Here is an 18609-nt window from a genome sequence, read left to right as displayed (position 1 = left end):
CCAGGAAGACCATTTACTCCACTCGTGTTCAAGGCTGGAGAGGGAAGCCCCCGGTTGTGTGAGGGAACCTTCTCATTTCAGCAGGCTGCCTGAGTTCCAGCCATCTTCGGTAACTGCAGCTGGCAAGGAGGAAGAGGGGGTTTAAGAAGACTCATTTTGAGCCGGGCATAATGGTGCATGAGTTCGAAGCTGACCTGAGCCTGGCCTATGTAGGGAGACACTGTCTTAAAACAAACAAACAACTCCTTGTTAGATATCTGCTGAGGACTGTCCTTAATCGTTACCACATAATACGTACACTTACATCCCATGGTCTGGGATTTAGCCAAATGGTCATTTGGTGCAGGGAAGTCTTCGAGGCAAGGCTTTCATTGCGGTGGCCACAGCACAAGGAAACCAGCTGCCTCTTGAGAAGGCAATCTTGTCTCCTGGGTAGTCGCAAGATTAGGCGTATCTAATGCTACCATTGGGAAGAATTTCAGAAAGAGCTTTAGCCCTTCCGTTTGCAGAGAGGGAAGCAGACTTCGAGGAGAGGTGACCTACTTACTCATGGTCACTCAGCCGGTAGCTGACGAGGTCAGTACCAACTCTGTGACTCCACTGCCGCTCCCAGATCTGGGCTCTGAGTTCAAGACCAGCCTGTTCCTCCGACATCCGGTTGAGACCCTGTGTGTTTCTACCCTTCAGTCCCTTTACCACACGTTTCTTCAGTGTCTAGACATCCAGATTCTGACATTTCAAAGCTATTTTGAGCAAAATGAGGGTTAAACTAAATTAAGCTGGTTTCTTCGCGGCTCCCAACACAAGAAGGGAATCTTTACTCAGGTGACAGAGGAAAAAGGCTTGTGCCCCACCTCCACCCCTCCTCCTAAATGTTAAACTTGGGTCCCCAAGTCTTCCTCCTTCTGCAAGCTGCTTTTACATAATTGACTGTCCCTGGCTCTGGGACTTGCAGAGGATTGTGCATCTGTAATGACAGCAGCTGCCAGTTACAGGGAATGGGGAGGGTGTGGGCACATGCCCTGGAGACAGCATTTCTTCTTTTCTTTTCTTTCTTTTTCTTTTATTTTTTTTAGGTGGAGGGTATAATGTGACAAGGACCATTGTCCCTGGTTATTTTCTAGGTGTGTAGAATGGATGACTCAGTGGAGAGAAAGGGGTTTTTGGTGTGCTGTGGCACCAGGCAGGGTGAAGTGGGCAGGGAGCTCTGGCACCTAGCACACAGGCCCTGCTGGGAACAAATCAAGGGTTACCGCCTCATATAAAAGGTCTGTCTGTACCCTTGGTCCCAGGAGCCCTGGTCAGTCCCGTGATTCCCCCAGACTTGAAGAAAGCAGAGTTATTAGTTCTCTTGCTAGGAAGTGGCTCCTTTTCTCTGTGGCTGGTTAGGCCAGGATCCCCAGGGGGGTGAAAGGATCCCGTAGACCCGCTCTGGGCAGGTGTCATGAACAAGTTGAAGAAGCCCTGGCCCTTGGTCACCTAACTGCTGGTCCTCTGTCCTCATCGGTAGAAGGACACAAGTACCCACCTGCTGGGTTTACCCTGGCGGAAAACTAGTCACCACGCACACCAACCTGGCAGGGCTCTAAATGTGCTGTGTGACCCCTACAGCAGGTCACTGTGCAGATGGCCAAAGACACCAGGTTTTCTGGGGCTGAACGTGCGTACGTGTGCATGCTTTCCTGCCTGGACCTGTGGCTCTGGCTGATTGCAGGCGAGGCCTCCGGAGGAAGAGGTGGTCCCCGGTTGCTGTTGTCCTTGCTCACTAATAGTACTCAGAGGCAATTAGCAGTTGTTATGTGCTTCTGTCTGCCAAGTATTGCATTAGGTTCATGTCCTCCTCCTCCCTCATTTAATCATGAGCCAAGGCACCAGGTGAGCATGGGTATTATCCTCTCTCCTCCTGGGTCGAGAGATGACACTCGGCGGTCTAGGAACAAGCCCGGGGGCTTGTAAGTGGTGGCAGCTGGATTCATGCCATGTCTGTCTGACCCCAGAGTCACTGCTCTCTCTAGGGTGTCTAAAGGTTGCCAAGGGAGGGAGATGAAGGGCAAAGCCCAGGAACAAATGAACTGTGGGGTGGGCAATAAGCAGCCAATGTAGATGGGAGAGAGCCGCTCAGAGACACAGCAGATGAGGAAGGGATTTGGTCTCCTGCACGTCCCCCAGCTACGCTGGGATGAGGTTTCACAGGACCCTGAAGAAAGCCTTGCATTCTGGTGAAGGGGATAGGGTGGTGGGAGGGGAATGATGATTGGGGCAGGGTGATTCTCCCGTGGGATGGGGTCATACTTTTCTGGTACAAGCGGAATCTGGCTTTGAGGTGGCGAGGTGAGGGGGGGTTCCTCTGTAGTAGAAAAGGGAAACACTGATCCTTCCAGGTTGCACCAGGGAAGTACTTATGGGGTCTCAGCCCAGTAGGAGTAGGGCAGTCACAGTCCATGGAGCTGGTCAGAGTGAGTTGTGATCAAAGGGCACCTTTTCTCCCCTCTTATTCGAGAATGCTTGACTGCCAGTGTGTGAAGGCCTGCCAAGCACAGGAACTGTATGTATCAGGGCTGGCTGGGAAGCAGCTGGCCTTGGGAGCACTCCAATGCCGCCCTTTTCTCCCTGGGGCACAGCAGAGGAGCAGATAACCTGCGGACCATTAATACGGCTATTGTGGCTGTCGTTACTGCTGTTGGGCAGGTTTGTGGGTTGTGACTAGTCAGCTGGTGGCTCGGCAAGGCGATCCAGGCTCTCTGTAGCTTCCTGTCAAGGAAAGGAAGGAGCCTGCTGGAAATGTTAACGGAGGGAGCAGAGGAGAAAATGGAATGTTCAGTGGCTGGATGAAATGGGGGGGGGGGCTTTACGGGGTAGTGAGAGGGCTTTCCTCCTGGCTGCCTCTGTGGGTGCCTATGAGGGTGAGGTCTTGGGGCTCACACAGGCCTTTCATCCCTTTCTCCTTATCAGTCTTAGCTATGGCCACACTCTCTGGCCATTCTGATTGTTTTCCTCTCTCTGCCAGCCCTTCAAATCCTGCCTCTTGGCAAAGCTCAGGTCTTCTGTGCTCGCAGACACCCGAAGGTTCCCGTCTTCTGTGGAGACCCTCTGACCCACCCTACCTGTTTGCTGAATCATTTGTTACCCAGCTCCCGCGTGGGGTATAGTTGCTCGGCCCCCTGGTTTGCAGCCTCCCCTGCCACGAGGCTGGCACGTGGCCCCAGCAGCCTTTGGCCTTTCCCAGCCTTTGCCCACACAGCCTGGCCTGCTTGTCAATCTCACCCCAGGGCTGCTCTTATAACTCTCCCCTTCTTCCTGGGCCGGGCTCTTCCTTGTCCCTTCTCTGGCTCCAGATCATGGAGACTTCAGTTGCCTCACAGCCCAGCCTCTCGGAGGACGTGTGTTGTTCATGGATGCTTTTTCACATGTCTGTTGGCCGTAGTCCCGGAAATCCTAGCCACTGCCATCTTCTGTGGTCCAAGAAAAAAGCTGCCTCTCCATTTCTGGTGTTTGGCTGCATTTCCATCCTTGGAACATTCAGTTTAGACTTTTCTTTTCTTCCGTCCTCACTTCCTAAATGGCCATTGGAAGTAGCTGTATGGACCCTTTTCCCTTACCTGGTCGGTCACCCAGCTGGGCCCGATACTCCTGCTGCCAATCCTGAGGTTCTGGGAAGATGAGTCTATTGTCCATCCTGACACTCCCCGGTGACCACTGTCAAGTTCTAGGCCTGCAGGGAACCGACTGCCATCCTTATCAGCCCCATTATGGATACTCATTGTGCTGGCGTCTCCCTGGATTTCATGGCCCTTTCTGGACCTCTTAAAGCCACCAAGGACTTACTTTGTGACATGCTTTCTAAGGGGTGGTGTCTATAGCCTACCTGTGATTTGTCCTGTTTTATTAAGCACTCCCGAGGGCAGTTAGGGCATCCTGCCCTCTAAAGCTCTTAATCTTAGGTAGGGGTGAGGGCTCAGTGAGACTGGGAAAGACAGGCCCTTCACAGAGACTTCTATGTAGTCTCCTGTAAGGGAGGCCCAGTGCCAGCCCTAGCTTCTCCTTGTATAATGGATTTTGGGCAAAGTCATTTTGTTCAGGGTATTTCCAGAGAAGCTCAACTCTACTGTGTCAGTAAACTTTGGGCCAGAGGCTTTAATGGGTAGCTGGAAGGTGGCATGTTTAGTATCAGGTGGCCCTTGTTTGGATGACCTCAGGGACTGTCTGGATTAATATAAAGGAAGCCAGGGTTTGTGGGAGGTTCAGATTCCTATGGTATCAGCAATGGATGCTGTGCCACTGGGGCCCCGTAGCACTTGCGCTGCCTGGCAGATGCTGCCAGCCCAGGGTGGTTGATCTGGGGGTGAGGGTCCCTGTCCAGGGCAGTTATTTCCTGGCTGTTCTGAGGGTATGTTTCTCCAACACACAGTCAAGTTGTTGGCTCACTTGTTGCTGTGTGCACTGAGCCACGGACTTGCAGTGTTCAGTGCACAAGCCCCCTTGGAGCCGTGGGATGACACAACCCTGAAGGAGTGTTCTCCTGAGCTTTGAAGATGATCTGCACAAAGCAGTGGGTCCTCAGGTGTGGTGAGCAGCTCTGGCAGGGAAAGAAAAATCCCTGGCTCCTGGGAGGTTTTACTCTGGGGAGAAGGAACCCCGATTCTGGTGGCAGATTCCATTGAAAATCACTAAGGTATGGGTGCATTTCTGTCTTCCCTCTCTTGAGCCGGCAGTGGGTGTTAGATGTTACGTTAACGGCTGCTCTTAAGAGTGTTTTGTGATTTGTAAAGCATATCTAAGAAGTTATCCCATCTGTCAGAGCAGTGCCCCCAGGGAGGCATTATCATCCCCATGGCACAAGTGATCGCTGAGCCTCTGAAAGGTTGAATGCTGTTGCTGGGCATCTTAGCTTTTAAGGGGCAAAGCATAGACACAGCTCAAGACATTGGGTTACAAAGAGGAGTTGGCATGACTAGTGTGGGACACATCGGAAATTTAAATTACTTGTTTGCATGTTTCTGAAAGATATTCAAACTCCTCTCAGTGTGGAAGAGGCTAGCACACGGTCTTCAGTTGCCTCTGTGTCTATGGCTTTGCTCTATGACCTCTGTCCTTTGAAGCATGCTATCTTAGTGTTCGGTTGCTGTGAAGAGACACCATGGCCATGGCAACTCTTATAAAGGAACACATTTAATTGGGGGTGGCTTACAGTTTCAGAAGTTTAGTCCATTATCGTCATGGCAGGAAGCATGGCAGCACTCAGGCAGACATGGTGCTGGAGAGGTAGCTGAGAGTTCTACATCCGGATAGGCAGGCAGCAGGAAGAGAGTGATTCACTGGGTCTGGCTTGAGCTTCTGACACCTCAAAGCTCGCCCCCAGTGACAGCTTCCTCCAGCAAGGCCACACCCACTCCAACAAGACCACAGCTCCTATTCCTGGTCAAGTAGTGTCATTCCCTAATGACCAAGCATTTAAACGTATAAGCCTCTGGGGGCCATTCCTGTTCAAACCACCACACCTGCTGACAGGGTCCTGGGCCCACTCCTCACCATCCACATGGAAACGCCTCTTGCCTCTCGGGTGCTGGGTCTTTTGTTTCCTTGGTTCTGTGACGTTCATTCTTCATTTTTTTTTTTTTTTTGACTTGGAAGAGTCATGGGTTCCCATGACTTTCTGAGAAAGAGTGTGTTGGTGGTACGCTTCGCACATCTGAGATATCTTCAGCTGGTGTGAATAACTCTTCCCTGATTGACAGGTAGTGTGGCTGGGTGTACAGTGACGCGCTTCTGAGACCTCTGAAGGCAGTGCTCTCCTGTCAGTGCATTGAGCAGCCTTCTGCCTCTGGTCTGTCCTGGGTGAACTGCTGGTCATGGGCTCTCCTTTTGTCAGCATTATTCAGGAAGTAATCAGTTGCTGGCCTGGGGGATCTGTTTTGCGATTCCTCCTTTCTCCTGTTCCTCCCCCCACACTCTTCATCATGCCGCAGAGGCATCTGGCTCCTCAGGTTCCCAGGAGCTTAGGGATACTTGGCTTGTTTCTATTGGCCAGGTCTCTGAGATTGTTTGGCTGAGTGAGAAAAGCTTTGCCTCGCACCCGTCCATTCCATCCTGGATGTGAGAGAGGATGCTTCCCTGGAGCTCTGAGTATCAGTGCTTCTAGGTGGGATGGAGTTTTCAGACTGTCACGTGCACCCTTGCATGCAAGCATCAGTCTCTCAGAGAGTTCTTGTTGACGGGTGACGGTGTATTGTGTATGTATATGTTCCAGTCTCACCAGGGTACATGGAGGGCACAGGGGAGGAGGGGGCTATGGAGGGCCGAGAGGGATCTCTGGAGGTAAAGTGGTAGGTGTGATGCTCTGGGAGGGGTTGCTTGGCTTCATCCTCCAGCAAGAACATGTGTTTGGGGTGGATCATCTATGGGTACCATGAGCAGGCCAGAAGCTGGACTCATGGGTCTTGGCTGTTTGGTCTCTAGGTGGCCCTGCCGGCTTGGCTGTCCTCCACAAAGGTCTCTTCACTCATTGAGAGAGTCTCCGACCCTAAGGACTTGAAGAAACTTCTCAGGACTCGCAATAATGTGCTGGTGCTTTACTCAAAGTCTGGTGAGTGGCCCCTCCAGACCTTGGGGTCATCTATCAGGGTGAGGTGGGATGGGGAGGGAGAGGACCAGAGGGCCATTAGTATTCTTAGCTTTCTTTGGAGGCTACATAGGGTACTGGGCTACTGTTGCAGCCTGGGGGCCATTCCAGTTCCTTCTTATGAGCATCCTGTGAGCAAAAGGCTCTGGAACCCCTACCTAGGCCAACAGAGAAGAACATGTGAGTCCTGGATGGACACCCTGGCTCCCCGCCAGTCCCAGTCCCAGCCCTGCCAGCTCCTTCGTGGGAGCTACAGATTAACTCCCAGGCTGGCCTGTTGCCAGCTGAACTGGTCCCAGGCCTGTGGACTTCTACCTGAGCAGGTAGTCCTGAGCCTTGTCTGACCCCTGGCGTCCTGGTGAGATTGGAGACTGAGTTTGGAGCGGATGCCTAAGTTCAGGCCCAGAAACCTCTGTGGACGGGAGTAGCCACCCGCCTCTCCTCTGACCTTGGGCTGGTAAGGGTACAATGGACAGTTTGCTTGGCTCTTGGCAGTGACTTTGGGGAAGGGCAAGCGGCTGGCTGTCAGTGTGGTTCCAGCAGCGTTAAGTGGTTTTGCTGCTCCTGAGGATGCCAAGTTTTCTGTGTCCTGGAGAAGCAGCAGCTAGTGGCCGGGACAGTTCTGGGCATGGATCCCCTTGGCAGCTCATCCTCTCCACTCATTGGCACTCCCGGCTGATGGATGATTTGGCCGGGTGTCCCTCTTGAAGGCTGTGCCCTCTGAGCACTCACGACATATGGGTCCTCTCACGGCTTGCTGCTTCTGAGGGTCTGGATGCGCTTTCACCAAGTTTCCTGTTGGGAGCCCAGTGTGTGAGTCTGTTTTTCTGTGAGTAGCGAACCTGAGGCCAAGGGAAACTGTTTCTCTTGAGGTTTGGCTTAGGGGTAACCCCCTTGTAAACCCCTGGGTCCAGGCTGGTTCTTCTCTGGGACAGGTCTTGTAACTGGGACAGTTTACGAGGCTGTCTCATTTGCTCCTTTGCCCCAAAGGCGGCAGTGCAGACTGTCAGATGGTATCCCATTTATTTTTATTTTTATTTTTGATTTTTCCAAGGCGCGGTTTTCTGTGTAGCAGCTCTGGCTGTTACACCAGGCTGGCCTCCAACTCACACAGATCCACCTGTGTCTGCCTCCCGAGTGCTGGTTAATTGATTAAAGACGTGCGCCACTACCACCCATTTATAAATGAGGTCCTCAGAGATAAGAGGACATGACCATTGAGGCCAGCCACTCCTGGTGGCAGAGCTGGTCCCATCTGTCATCTCTGCATCTCACCTCTTCAGATGGGAGGATGGGACAAAGTGGGTTAATTCTGCCATGTTGGGGCTTCAGAGCCAGCACGGGTCTGAGACAAAGTCTTACGGAGTTGGAGAGTGGAAAGTTGGGGTCAATGAGATCTGCCATGGAGGCAGGACTTAACCATTGCTTTGCCCCTTACCTGGCTCTACCTTTGTTCAGTTCATCGGAAGTACAGCCCCTGTGCTGTCTCCTCCGCATGCTGGGGGCAGGGTCTGGGCAATGACTTCACCTCCTGCATCTTGCTGATGCTTACTGCTCCAGACTCTGGCCTCCAGGGGCTTTCCTGAGCGCTTAGAAACTGGATTTCTTTCCCTCCTCCCATCCTTCCAAGCAGCTTTCCTCTCATGTGGGGTACTGTATGTTGTTCCCCTCTATCTATACCCTCTCCCAGCCCCAGTGGTGTGCTCAGTGGAACAATGGCTTCCCTGCTTCAGAGGTTTGCTGCCTCCTGCTGTCCTGGCAGGGTTTCCTGGGAATGCCTCCTCTGAACGACTCGGAGCATGTTTCTTAAGTGATGCTTATTGTTCGCATCTGTGAAAGGCTTCAGCGCGCTTTGTGTTCACAAACAGCTCCCGTTTCTACCCTGGAAGAGGAGCTCCTCAGAGGCACATAATTCAGATATCATTTCTGCTTGGCTTTGGGTTTATTATGACATTTAGGGCAGGAGAAGGCAGCAGATTGCTCCTCACTAGGATCTGCCCAATGGGCCCTTGGAGGAACTCACGTTTCATTGGATCATAAGGTGGTAACTAAGAGTCTGCCAGGTGTAGCTATCCAACACCAGCAGTAAACACCTGCAGTAGACCGTTAGAGACTGGCGGAGTTGAAATCCTGATCCAGAGGTTCGTCCACAGGACTGTGCTGCCCAACAGTAGTTACCCAGAAGTTCTGTCCAGATACCCGGGAATTGACACCCAGACCCACCCTGCCCATGGTCCGGAGCCCTTGGACATAATTCAATCTTTCATTCTTTTACAGAGGTGGCAGCCGAAAGTTATCTCAAGCTACTGTCCACTGTGGCCCAGGCAGTGAAAGGACAAGGCACCATCTGCTGGGTGGACTGTGGGTAGGTACTGGGGACCCAGGGCACACTGGCTGGGGGCTCTGGGGGCTGGGGCAGAAGAGAGAGTATGACGGAGAGATCCTTGAGGTGACATGGAGTCACTTCTGCCTTACAGAGGGAAGTTTGGCTCCCTGCCCCTGTCTTCCCATCCCCTGGCTTTCTTTTTTTTTTTTTTTTTTTCTTCTCATTTTCCTGGAGCTTCTTCTTATGTCCTTGTATATTACTTTATTTATCTTCTCAGAGGATGATAGGGCAGAGGGAGTCTTCCCTATTGGAAGAGGGGAGCCTTGATTCCAGGCACAGGTGATTTTTCAGGGCCACCCATTTGGCTTGCGATGGGTCTGCAGCAACAGACGTGAGCCATGAGCTTTACCTCCAACCCAGGCCCTTCTCACTCCTACAGCACAGGGTAGTCCGCTGGCCACCGGACTGGACCGCCTGGGCCTGAGGCTGGCTCAGGGCTGTGCGGGTTAAGTGAGTTTTGGGCCCTACGTCTGAGTAACCCTCTTCCTGTTCTATCTGAGTCCAAAATGACAGATGGAAGTGGAGGGGAGTGTTGGTACACGCTGATTTGTAAGCTGCAGAGGGGAGAGAGAAGAATAATAGCATGGGAGAGTCATGTATTGAGGTGTGTGCATGGATGCATGTGTCTAGTCTCATGTCTCTCTAGATTCATGCCAACACTGGCTGAGCAGAAAAGACTGTTCCCTGGGTGGCTCCTGAGATCTTAGCCATGGGTTAACTGTGGTTTATAGTTGGGTTGACACATTCCTATCTTTTGGGTGTTTCTGTCACCTCCATTTTACCAGTCACGCTCTGTGTAACTGGGCAACTGACAAAACCTATTTGAGGAGACGGGACCCTTTGGAATTTCCGTATCTGAAGATGACAGCGGTTGTGCCAAGCTGATGGAGCCTTATTGTAGGGCATCCTCAAGAGGATCACGGGTGCCGGGGGTGAGCAGAAGAGCTTCGCCCGAGTGGCTGGCTCTTCCCTCCAGGTTTATCCATCCGCTAGTACCAAGCACTCGAGGTGTGCTTTGAGGGTTCGAAGATGAGTGATGGTGCCTTCCAGGAGCTCAGTGTGTGAGGAAGAAGCAGACCCACGTGCCAGGGTGGATGCTGCCCAGTGAGGAGACCTCTAAACAGGCTCCATGTCCAAGAGGCAGTCGGTCGGTGTACACGGCCTGGAAAGGCCAAGAAAACCTGTGCAGAGGCAGTGAAGTCCGGGGGGTGGAGGTGGGGGGCGAAGACCTGAGATGACCGTGCGCTCCTAGTGCCCTGGCTTTCCTGCCTGAGCTCCCTGCAGCGTGGCCCCCAAGCGCTGCCCATATGGAAGAGCATCCATCCTGCTTTCAGAGAGGCTATGGAACCTCCAGAGCAAGATACCCGAGCTAGTGGGGCCAGGGGTCAGTGGGTAAAGGGAGATTAGATGAGAGGTTAGGACTAAATTGCAGTCTTAGTGTCTGGGGTTAGCGCCAGTGGGAGAACCTTGCGAATTTAATATGCTAGAATTAAACTCTAGGTGGAGGTGGGTCAGAACTCTGAAGAGGCGCCTTGTTCGAGAGGCAGGACTGCTCCAACAGCACCTCTCGGTTTATCAGATTTATCCTTGTAAGAGGAAGTACAATCTCAAACGTGAAAGAGCTTAAAGTGCTTTAGCCAAGTAGGGGGATTATGGCAAAGCCCGGATATTTGGGTTTGGGTTTAGGATTAGAGGCAAAATACTGCTGACTGACTTTTCCCAAAGCGGCCCAAGGGATAGCACTTGGCTTCTGATCCCTTTAGTAAGCCACCCTGAGTGGTGGGTCTCAGGGACTATTGTTAGACAAGGAGATCCCAAGAGAGGAGCTGGCTTCCGCTCTTCTGCCTACTCATTCCTCTTCCTAGTCTTCGGAACGTATCCTGTGAATCCTAAAGGCGCTCACCATGTGAACCTCATGGATTCCAGAAGACAGCTTTGTCCAACATGCAACCTGTGTGTGTGTCCATGAGTTTGGGGATAAGACCCCCACGTTGTTGGCCTAGTGTTTGGGGATGGCTAGCTGGTACTGTCTGCCGAGGAGGGAGGAGTGGCCTGGAGTCAGGGCTGCCCTTTTCACCTGCTGTTAGGAAGCAACAGATGGTCAGCTGCCACCACACAGTAAGTTCTGCTGAGGCTCCCATCTCAGTCTCTCCAGCTGGACTTCCTGCCTTGCCGTCAATGGAGCGGACACAGTGGAGATGCTGTGGCTTTGTTGGGGTAACCAGGAGGCTCAGCAATGACCAGGCCACTGAGCTTTTCCTCTTTAAAGGGAAAGTGAAGGGAACAGGGAACCTCAGGACAAGAAAAGGCGCTGCTTGTAGTATCAGGACGTGTAGGTGTGTGGAGTGATAGACGTAGTCTAGGACTTAGGAGGAGTCCTGGCTGGAGGATCAGGCACTCCATTTCCTAGCCCTGTGACTTGAAGGGAGCCATTTAACCTAAGTCTGTTTCCTCATCTGCAAAATGTGAAAAAGCTACATATTCTGCTTTTGTCCAGTTTCTGTGGTGAAGAAGAGATAAATGAAAGTTCTAGAATTGAAACCACAGTTTAAATGTGAGGTGCTATTCTGTTACCATCATTTTTCACCTAGCTGGACGTAGAGGTGGCAGTCCCTTGGCTCTGGGGAAGGAGCCCCTGTAGAGTGTACTGGGCCTGGGGGGTCAGCCTCAGTCCAATAGCATGGTTTGCTCGCTCTTCAGAAGTGTGAAGTGAGCTCAACCGGGAGGCACACACCTGGAATCCCAGTACTCGGGAGGCTGAGAGAGGAGGAGTGTGAACTGGAGGCCAGCCACGGCGTGCAGTGGGTTTTGTACAGCTCCAGGGGCCGGGGACCCGGCTTTGCGTTCGTACTGTGGAACCTTTGGCTGATCTTTCTGGACCACGGTGTGAAACGTGTGCAATGCGCAGCAGGACCTTCCACATTGCTCTCGTCCCGAAATGATCTGGTCCAGAACATTTCCAAAGCTGCCAGCTTGGTGTGCTTAACTGTCTGCTAGGCATGTGCCCTCCAGAGCTAGAGTCCTGTTTGTGGGGCCTCCTCCCATCTGGCATCCCTTCTCCTCCCTGACATGCTGAGGTGCTGTCCTCTGTCTCCCCCACTCCACTTTCTCTTCCTTTGCTGTTTACCCCCAGAGAGGAACCGCGTCCTTGCTCTTCCCGTTCATTGGGCCTCTTTTCTCCTTTCTTCTTCCAAAGATGTCTCTAAGTTTTACTTGGTATCGGGGACTTTGGGGTTCCAGCCCCTCGATAGTCCCCTCCCAGGGTCTGGGAAGAATCTACAACCAGCTGATAATTAATCTTTGATGAAAAGAAATAAATCTATGTACACAAAACTCCTTAGTCCATACACTTGATTATTCTGTGTCGGTTCTCTCTCTACAAGCTTATACTCTACTCTCATTTTTAGCTTCTTTCTTGCCCAATATCTCTTTACATTTATCTGCTATCCCCTCTAGGTTCTATCTTAATTCCTTCATCTAGCTCTGCCCCTTCTAGGTTCTCAATCGTCTAGTTCTTTCCCATATCAGCTCCTCTCCCATCTCCTTCTCTTTCATCTTGTTCTTCCCCATCTGGCTCTTCCTCATCTTCCATCTCGTTCCTCTAGTCCTCTCTTCTAGTCCTTCAATCTAGTTCTTCCCCATCTCAGTTTGTTCCTCTCAAGTTCTTACCCATCTAGTTCTTCCATTCTCTTTTCTCTTCTCCATTCCCTCGTGCCCTGGAAGTCCCGGTATATATACACTTAGAAGCAGTATTCCCTTGGCAGTACAAAGCCAGGCTTCCAGGGCCAAATGGAGGGGTGATAAGAATCACATAGAGGGGCAGTAATTGTTAATTATCATTTGCAATCCAAAAGGGAAGTGACTAATGGGGAAATGAATTGACTAAAGGCTAAATTCGGGTAATATCTAAGAAGAGGGATCTTTATGTGCTCAACTATAGTCTTAAACATGATTGGTAGAAAAATGTTAAGAATCTATAAGTTGCTAGGTCAATGGGAGATTATAAAACTGCCTTCTTTTTTCCTGTGGCTCCTATCTGCCATTTTTCTGCAGGGTGGGGGAAAGTGTGCTCAGTTGCTAGGCAACCTGTGTACTGCTAGATGCCTCTGGTGATAGTTAAAGGGAGATCTGGAACTAGAGGTAAGATTTGGGAAAGGAGGAAGTTAAGCTTAATTGGCATATCTGCCAGGCCTTCCCACAGGTAGTCTGGACGCTTAGGTCTGTTCTTAGAGAGTACAGAGGTATCTCTGATAAGGTACTCTCCTCCATCTGGGGATGGACCCGGCCGGATGCTGCCAATGATGATAATTACAGGGAGGCTTGAACTGGGATTCTGGCAGAGCATAGCTGTCAGCACAGAAAGTTATCTAAATATTCCTAGAAGTGGTTAGGTAAGGAGTTAGCGGTCTATAAAGTTAGTAAGGCTGTAAGAAAGGAGGGTCCGAGCTGAATTTTGTAAAGCTATTACTTCATGTCCACCTGACCTAGGTGGTGTCTCCTTGTGGAATTTATCTTAAATCAGGAAACTTGCATGTGGACTGTTATTACTGCTAGTCCTTGAAAGTGGCTAAGGGAGATATCTGATTCCAGAGAAAGCCTTTCCTGAGGCTGTTCTCCAAATACCTGGAATGTGTATGTCCAGAGAGTGATCAGTCCACACTGTTAGCCCTTCTTAGGGAAAAATCAATTGGGAAAACTATGAAGGCACACATGATTTTCATAACAGAAGACAGCTGATATATAACAAGCCAAGTAACACCAAAAGCTCCCTGGAATTTGGCTTCCTCTGAAGGAATTCCATGATCCCTCCAGGTAGTGACTTTGCCATAACCAGCTGAGTTCTTATGATACATTCCTGCGGCCCGCAGCAGCTTGGCTTTCTGGCTCTTTCCCTGTCTTTTCCACCTGCACCCCGGCTGATACTCATGTCTATCTGTTGACTTTTTCCCTGGTCCCTGCCTATCACTTGAGCCCATGGATTCTGTCTGTGGATGTGCGGCTCACCTCTCACCCACTCCCTCCCAGCTCTGCCCTCCACAGTGGCTTGGTGGGCTGGGAGGGGCTGTGCACTGGGTCACAGGTGAGGGCATTGGTAGCTCCCTGGTGTGGCACTGATATGGGGTCTTGTGTGGTGCTGCCATCTGGGAGGTTGAAGTGGAGCCCGCAGCAGACACTAGGCCTGGTACACTAGTTCTGTGGGCAGACCCTCCCCCTGGGCGGCTGGCTGCTTGCTTTCCCTGGAGTGCAAGGCCACTGCCCAACCACATTTCCTTTCTTCCCCCTTCCCATCTGCTTGCCTTCCCTGAAGCGGGATCGGCTCTCCAGATGCAAGATCAGGGCCCTGCCAGGGCAGGTGTAATGTATTTTGAAGTCATATGTTTTCCTCTAAAAATTCATTTGAATTTTGCATTTCCTCCTTCTTGCCTAAGCAAGGCAAATGTTACTTCCCATAGGAGAAAATAGACTCCCATAAGAAGTGCCATGCCTGTTCTGTGTGGCTTTAGATATCTTTTGGCATATGGCATGCATTGAGGAATAAGTTCCAACTGAGGAGCAGAGCCGTAGACCAGTGGTTCTCAACCTTCCTAAGGCTGTGACCCTTTAGTACAATTCCTCATGTTGTGGTGACCCCCCCCACACCATAAAATTATTCTCACTGCTACTTCATTACTGTAATTTGGCTACTGTTAAGAATTGTAATGTGAATATCTGATATGTGACCCCTCTGAAAGGGTCATTCGACCTTCAACGAGGTCGTGACCCCAGGTTGAGAACTGGTGCCTTAGATGGACACTGGTCTGGACAGGTAGGTGGAGAAGGGGCCTGTACCACCTGAGAGGAGAAGCCACACTCCTCAGTCCAGGTTCTTACTGCAGTGTCTAACTCATAGATACTCATTGCCTACTTCTGGAGGGAGGCACCAAGGAGACTAGCCAACCAGGGATTGTTCTTGTAGCCTCCTTTCAGGGGTTTAAGGTCCAGTTGCTCCAGGACTGCTCTCCAGCTGTCCCCTCATGGTACCCTCCAGCCACAGCTTGTCCTTGATTGGCACCTAGCAGTCCCTCTCATCTTATTCTGCCTTTGGCAGTTCAGGCTTCATTGGAGGTCCTTCCTGCTGGTGGTGGAGCAGATCTAGAACCAGCGTTCCAGATGACGGATAAGCCGTCTCCTAGGCGACAGGCTCAGGACCAGTGAGCCTCCAGCACCTTCTCTCTTTTGTCTTCCTCTCATCCCACCTGCCCCTCCTGGGTCCGACTCATCAGAGTTTGAGCTATCTAAGCAACACAGCACCCCGTACCCGAAGCAGCCATCCTGGACTAGAAACCCCTCCCCACTTGTACATGTCTCTTGGGGTGTGGGGTATGGGATGAGGGAGGGGATGTGCAGAGGCCTCCGTGATCTTTCCCTTCTTATTCTTTGTAGTGAAGGTGGAGAGCCAAATAAAATAGAGAGGGGATGGTGTGTGGCCTTGACACCTCCCTGCAGACTGGTGTCTGGTGCCTGCCAGCGGAGGAGAGCCTGGCTCTCTGGGACTTGTGGCAAAGCTCATTTCTCTGCCTTTGTCTCCTTTTTCCCCTAGAGCCTCAGTCATGATTGTGGGAGGGAGGGAGGGAGGGAGGGAGGGAGGGAGGGAGGGAGGGAGGGAGGGAGGGAGGGAGGGAGGCAGCGGATCAATTAATTGTTCTTAATCTCTCAACTCAGATCCTTTTAAGTCCCGAGCATGGGTAATTTTCTTCCCTTCCTGAACTCTTAAGACTTTCACTGTCTGAGCTGCACAATTAGTACCCGCTCACGTGCATGTTTAGACACTCTTAAGAGACGGGGCTCCCTGGGGAGAGGGCAGAGAGCTGAGGGAGCCCCCCCCTCGAGATTTGTCACTTGGCAGGATTCCTGGTGCCCAGGAAGCCGGAAGTTCAGGGCCTGCCTTGTCCTAGCAGTTCCAAGGCAGCATCTCACATCCATCTCTCATTCCGTGAAGTCACCTGTCCAGTCAAGTTATTGTTTGAATGCCACTGTGTGCCAGCTGCTCTGGTGACCCCAAGGAGCAGCTGTGACAGGAGGCAAGGCTTTGTCTTCAGGGGACGGGGCTTTCTGATGGGGAGCAGGCAGAGACAAGTGGGGGGAGACGGTGGGAGGCTGGGAGTGCTTTGCCAGGAAGGGCGCCCCCTCTTGTTCCGAATCTCTGACAGAGTACGTGGCAGGCAGGGGAGAGGAGAGAACCTTTGGGCATATAGTCATATGGCCTGAGGAAGAGGGTTATATAGTCTGCAGCAAGGAATCCTGGGATAGAGATGGGCAAACTACTTCCCTGCACACTGAGCTAGGCCTCAGGACCACCCCAAGGAGGAGACTGGGTGCTCGTACGTTTCCGGTTCCATCACCCACGTTGCTTGGTGTGACGTTTTGCTGCTGAGTGGGATCTGAGGCTTCATCTCTGGGACTCTCCCATGGCCTAGGTTTTGATTGCCAGGCTGGGACTGGGTGGGGGCTGGGGAGGTCACATGACAGCCCCAGCTAAGTTCCTGCTCTGTTTGTTGTTGCACTTGGCCACGGGAAGGCCATCAAAGAAATGCTTGAACAGAGCAGAGCACAGCTGGGTGGATGAAGGAAGTGCCGGGGGTGGCCTGAGCCCGGCCCTTGCTCCCGGGGACTTAGCTCAGGACAGGGAAGGGTGCCTCGTTGGCTGCTGTTTGGCACACAGGCCTGGTCGGTTCAGGTTCACAATAGACTCATGTGGTTCTTGACTCCCCACTCTTCACCCCCTTCCATGTGCATTCCTCATGTGGTTCTTGACTCCCCACTCTTCACCCCTTCCATGTGCATTCCTCATGTGGTTCTTGACTCCTCACTCTTTACCCCTTCCATGTGCATTCCTCATGTGGTTCTTGACTCCCCACTCTTCACCCCCTTCCATGTGCATTCCTCATGTGGTTCTTGACTCCTCACTCTTTACCCCTTCCATGTGCATTCCTCATGTGGTTCTTGACTCCCCACTCTTCACCCCCTTCCATGTGCATTCCTCATGTGGTTCTTGACTCCCCACTCTTCACCCCTTCCATGTGCATTCCTCATGTGGTTCTTGACTCCTCACTCTTTACCCCTTCCTTGTGCATTCCTCATGTGGTTCTTGACTCCCCACTCTTCACCCCCTTCCATGTGCATTCCTCATGTGGTTCTTGACTCCCCACTCTTCACCCCTTCCATGTGCATTCCTCATGTGGTTCTTGACTCCCCACTCTTCACCCCTTCCATGTGTATTCCTCATGTGGTTCTTGACTCCCCACTCTTCACTGTAGTCGGTTGTTTTTACTCTTTGGCTCTTATTCTTTTGGGGGCCCACCACCCGAATAAATCACACATAGAGGCTTATTATTACTTATAAATGCCTGGCCTTAGCTTGGCTTGTTTCTAGGCAGTGTTTCTTAAATTATCCCATCTACCTTTTGCCTCTGGGCTTTTTCCTTTTCTTACTTCTGTTATCTTACTTTCACTCTTACTCCGTGGCTGGCTGTGTGGCTGGGTGGCTGTGTGGCTGGGTGGCTGTGTGGCTGTGTGGCTGGGTGGCTGGGTGGCTGTGTGGCTGGGTGGCTGGCCCCTAGCATCCTCCTCTCCTTGTAATCTTGCTCTTTCTTCTTTGATCTCCCCTCCCAGATTTCTCCTCCTATTTCTCCTCTCTGCCTGCCAACCCCACCTATCTTTTCTCCTGCCTTGATATTAGCCATTTAGCTCTTTATTAGACCATCAGGTGTTTTAGACAGGCACAGTAATGCAGCTTCACAGAGTTAAACAAATGTAACATAAAAGAATGCAACACACCTTTGCATCGTTGAACAAGTGTTCCACAGCATAAACAAATGTAACACATCTTCAATTAATATTCCCAGTCCAGTGACTGGAAGAGGTAATGGCCACAAAGGTGGCTGAACATCTGGGACTAAAAAGAGAGGGAAGCTGGAGGCCTGGGTAAGGAGGGGCATGGTGCTATCTCCATCCACCTGCACCCCTCTTCATCCACATAAGTTTTCTTTCTTTCTTTCTTTCTTTCTTTCTTTCTTTCTTTCTTTCTTTCTTTCTTTCTTTCTTTCTTTCTTTCTTTCTTTCTTTCTTTCTTTTTTTTTTTTGCAGGGGTGGGGGGTGGGATTTCAAGATGGTTCTTCTGTATAGCCCTGGCTGTCTTGCAGCTAACTCTTTAGACCAGGCTGGCCCCAAACTCAGAGATTCTGCCTCTGCCTCCTGAGTGCTGGGATTAAAGGCATATGCCACCACCACCCAACCACCAGCCAGACATGTTTTCTTAACCTGAAAATCTCTCTCTTACATCGGTGCCTGCAATTTTGTTTGTCTGCTGATGGTGTTGTTTGGAGAATTGAGCTGGGTGGCTGGATGAGCCCATCTGTTCTGGGGCTCCTGCCCAGCTGTGTGAAGCTGGAGCTTCTACGTGGAAGTGAGGTGTGCAGACAGCTGGGAGAGGAAGTGACTTCCCACAGGTGCCTACCATGCCTGGCAGAACAGTTTCCCTGGAGACTGCTGCTGTGTGGCCAGGTATCCAGTGGCTGTCTGATGGCGAGAATGTTCTCATTGATCCCATTCAGACCTGGAGATG

The 18609-nt window shown here is 51.5% G+C and overlaps 1 protein-coding gene across 3 annotated transcripts in view; it reads left to right on the top strand.

The window, feature by feature from the left end:
- Positions 1–18609, top strand: part of Pdia5 (protein disulfide isomerase family A member 5) — a 91879-nt gene that overhangs the window by 16449 nt on the left and 56821 nt on the right. For 2 of the 3 annotated variants that reach the window (XM_006974560.4, XM_042259252.2), the window contains exons 2-3: positions 6457–6583; positions 8897–8984. In XM_006974560.4, coding sequence (XP_006974622.3) covers positions 6457–6583; positions 8897–8984 — 215 coding nt within the window. Of the gene's footprint in view, positions 1–2532; positions 2689–6456; positions 6584–8896; positions 8985–18609 lie in introns of those variants that run through there. The other variant, XM_042259251.2, reaches the window with a different exon arrangement.

This window comes from Peromyscus maniculatus, chromosome 12, assembly GCF_049852395.1.
Source record: "Peromyscus maniculatus bairdii isolate BWxNUB_F1_BW_parent chromosome 12, HU_Pman_BW_mat_3.1, whole genome shotgun sequence".
Taxonomy (NCBI): domain Eukaryota; kingdom Metazoa; phylum Chordata; class Mammalia; order Rodentia; family Cricetidae; genus Peromyscus; species Peromyscus maniculatus.
The sequence above is the reverse complement of the archived record's forward strand: the minus strand, read 5'-3'. Positions and strand labels throughout refer to the sequence as shown.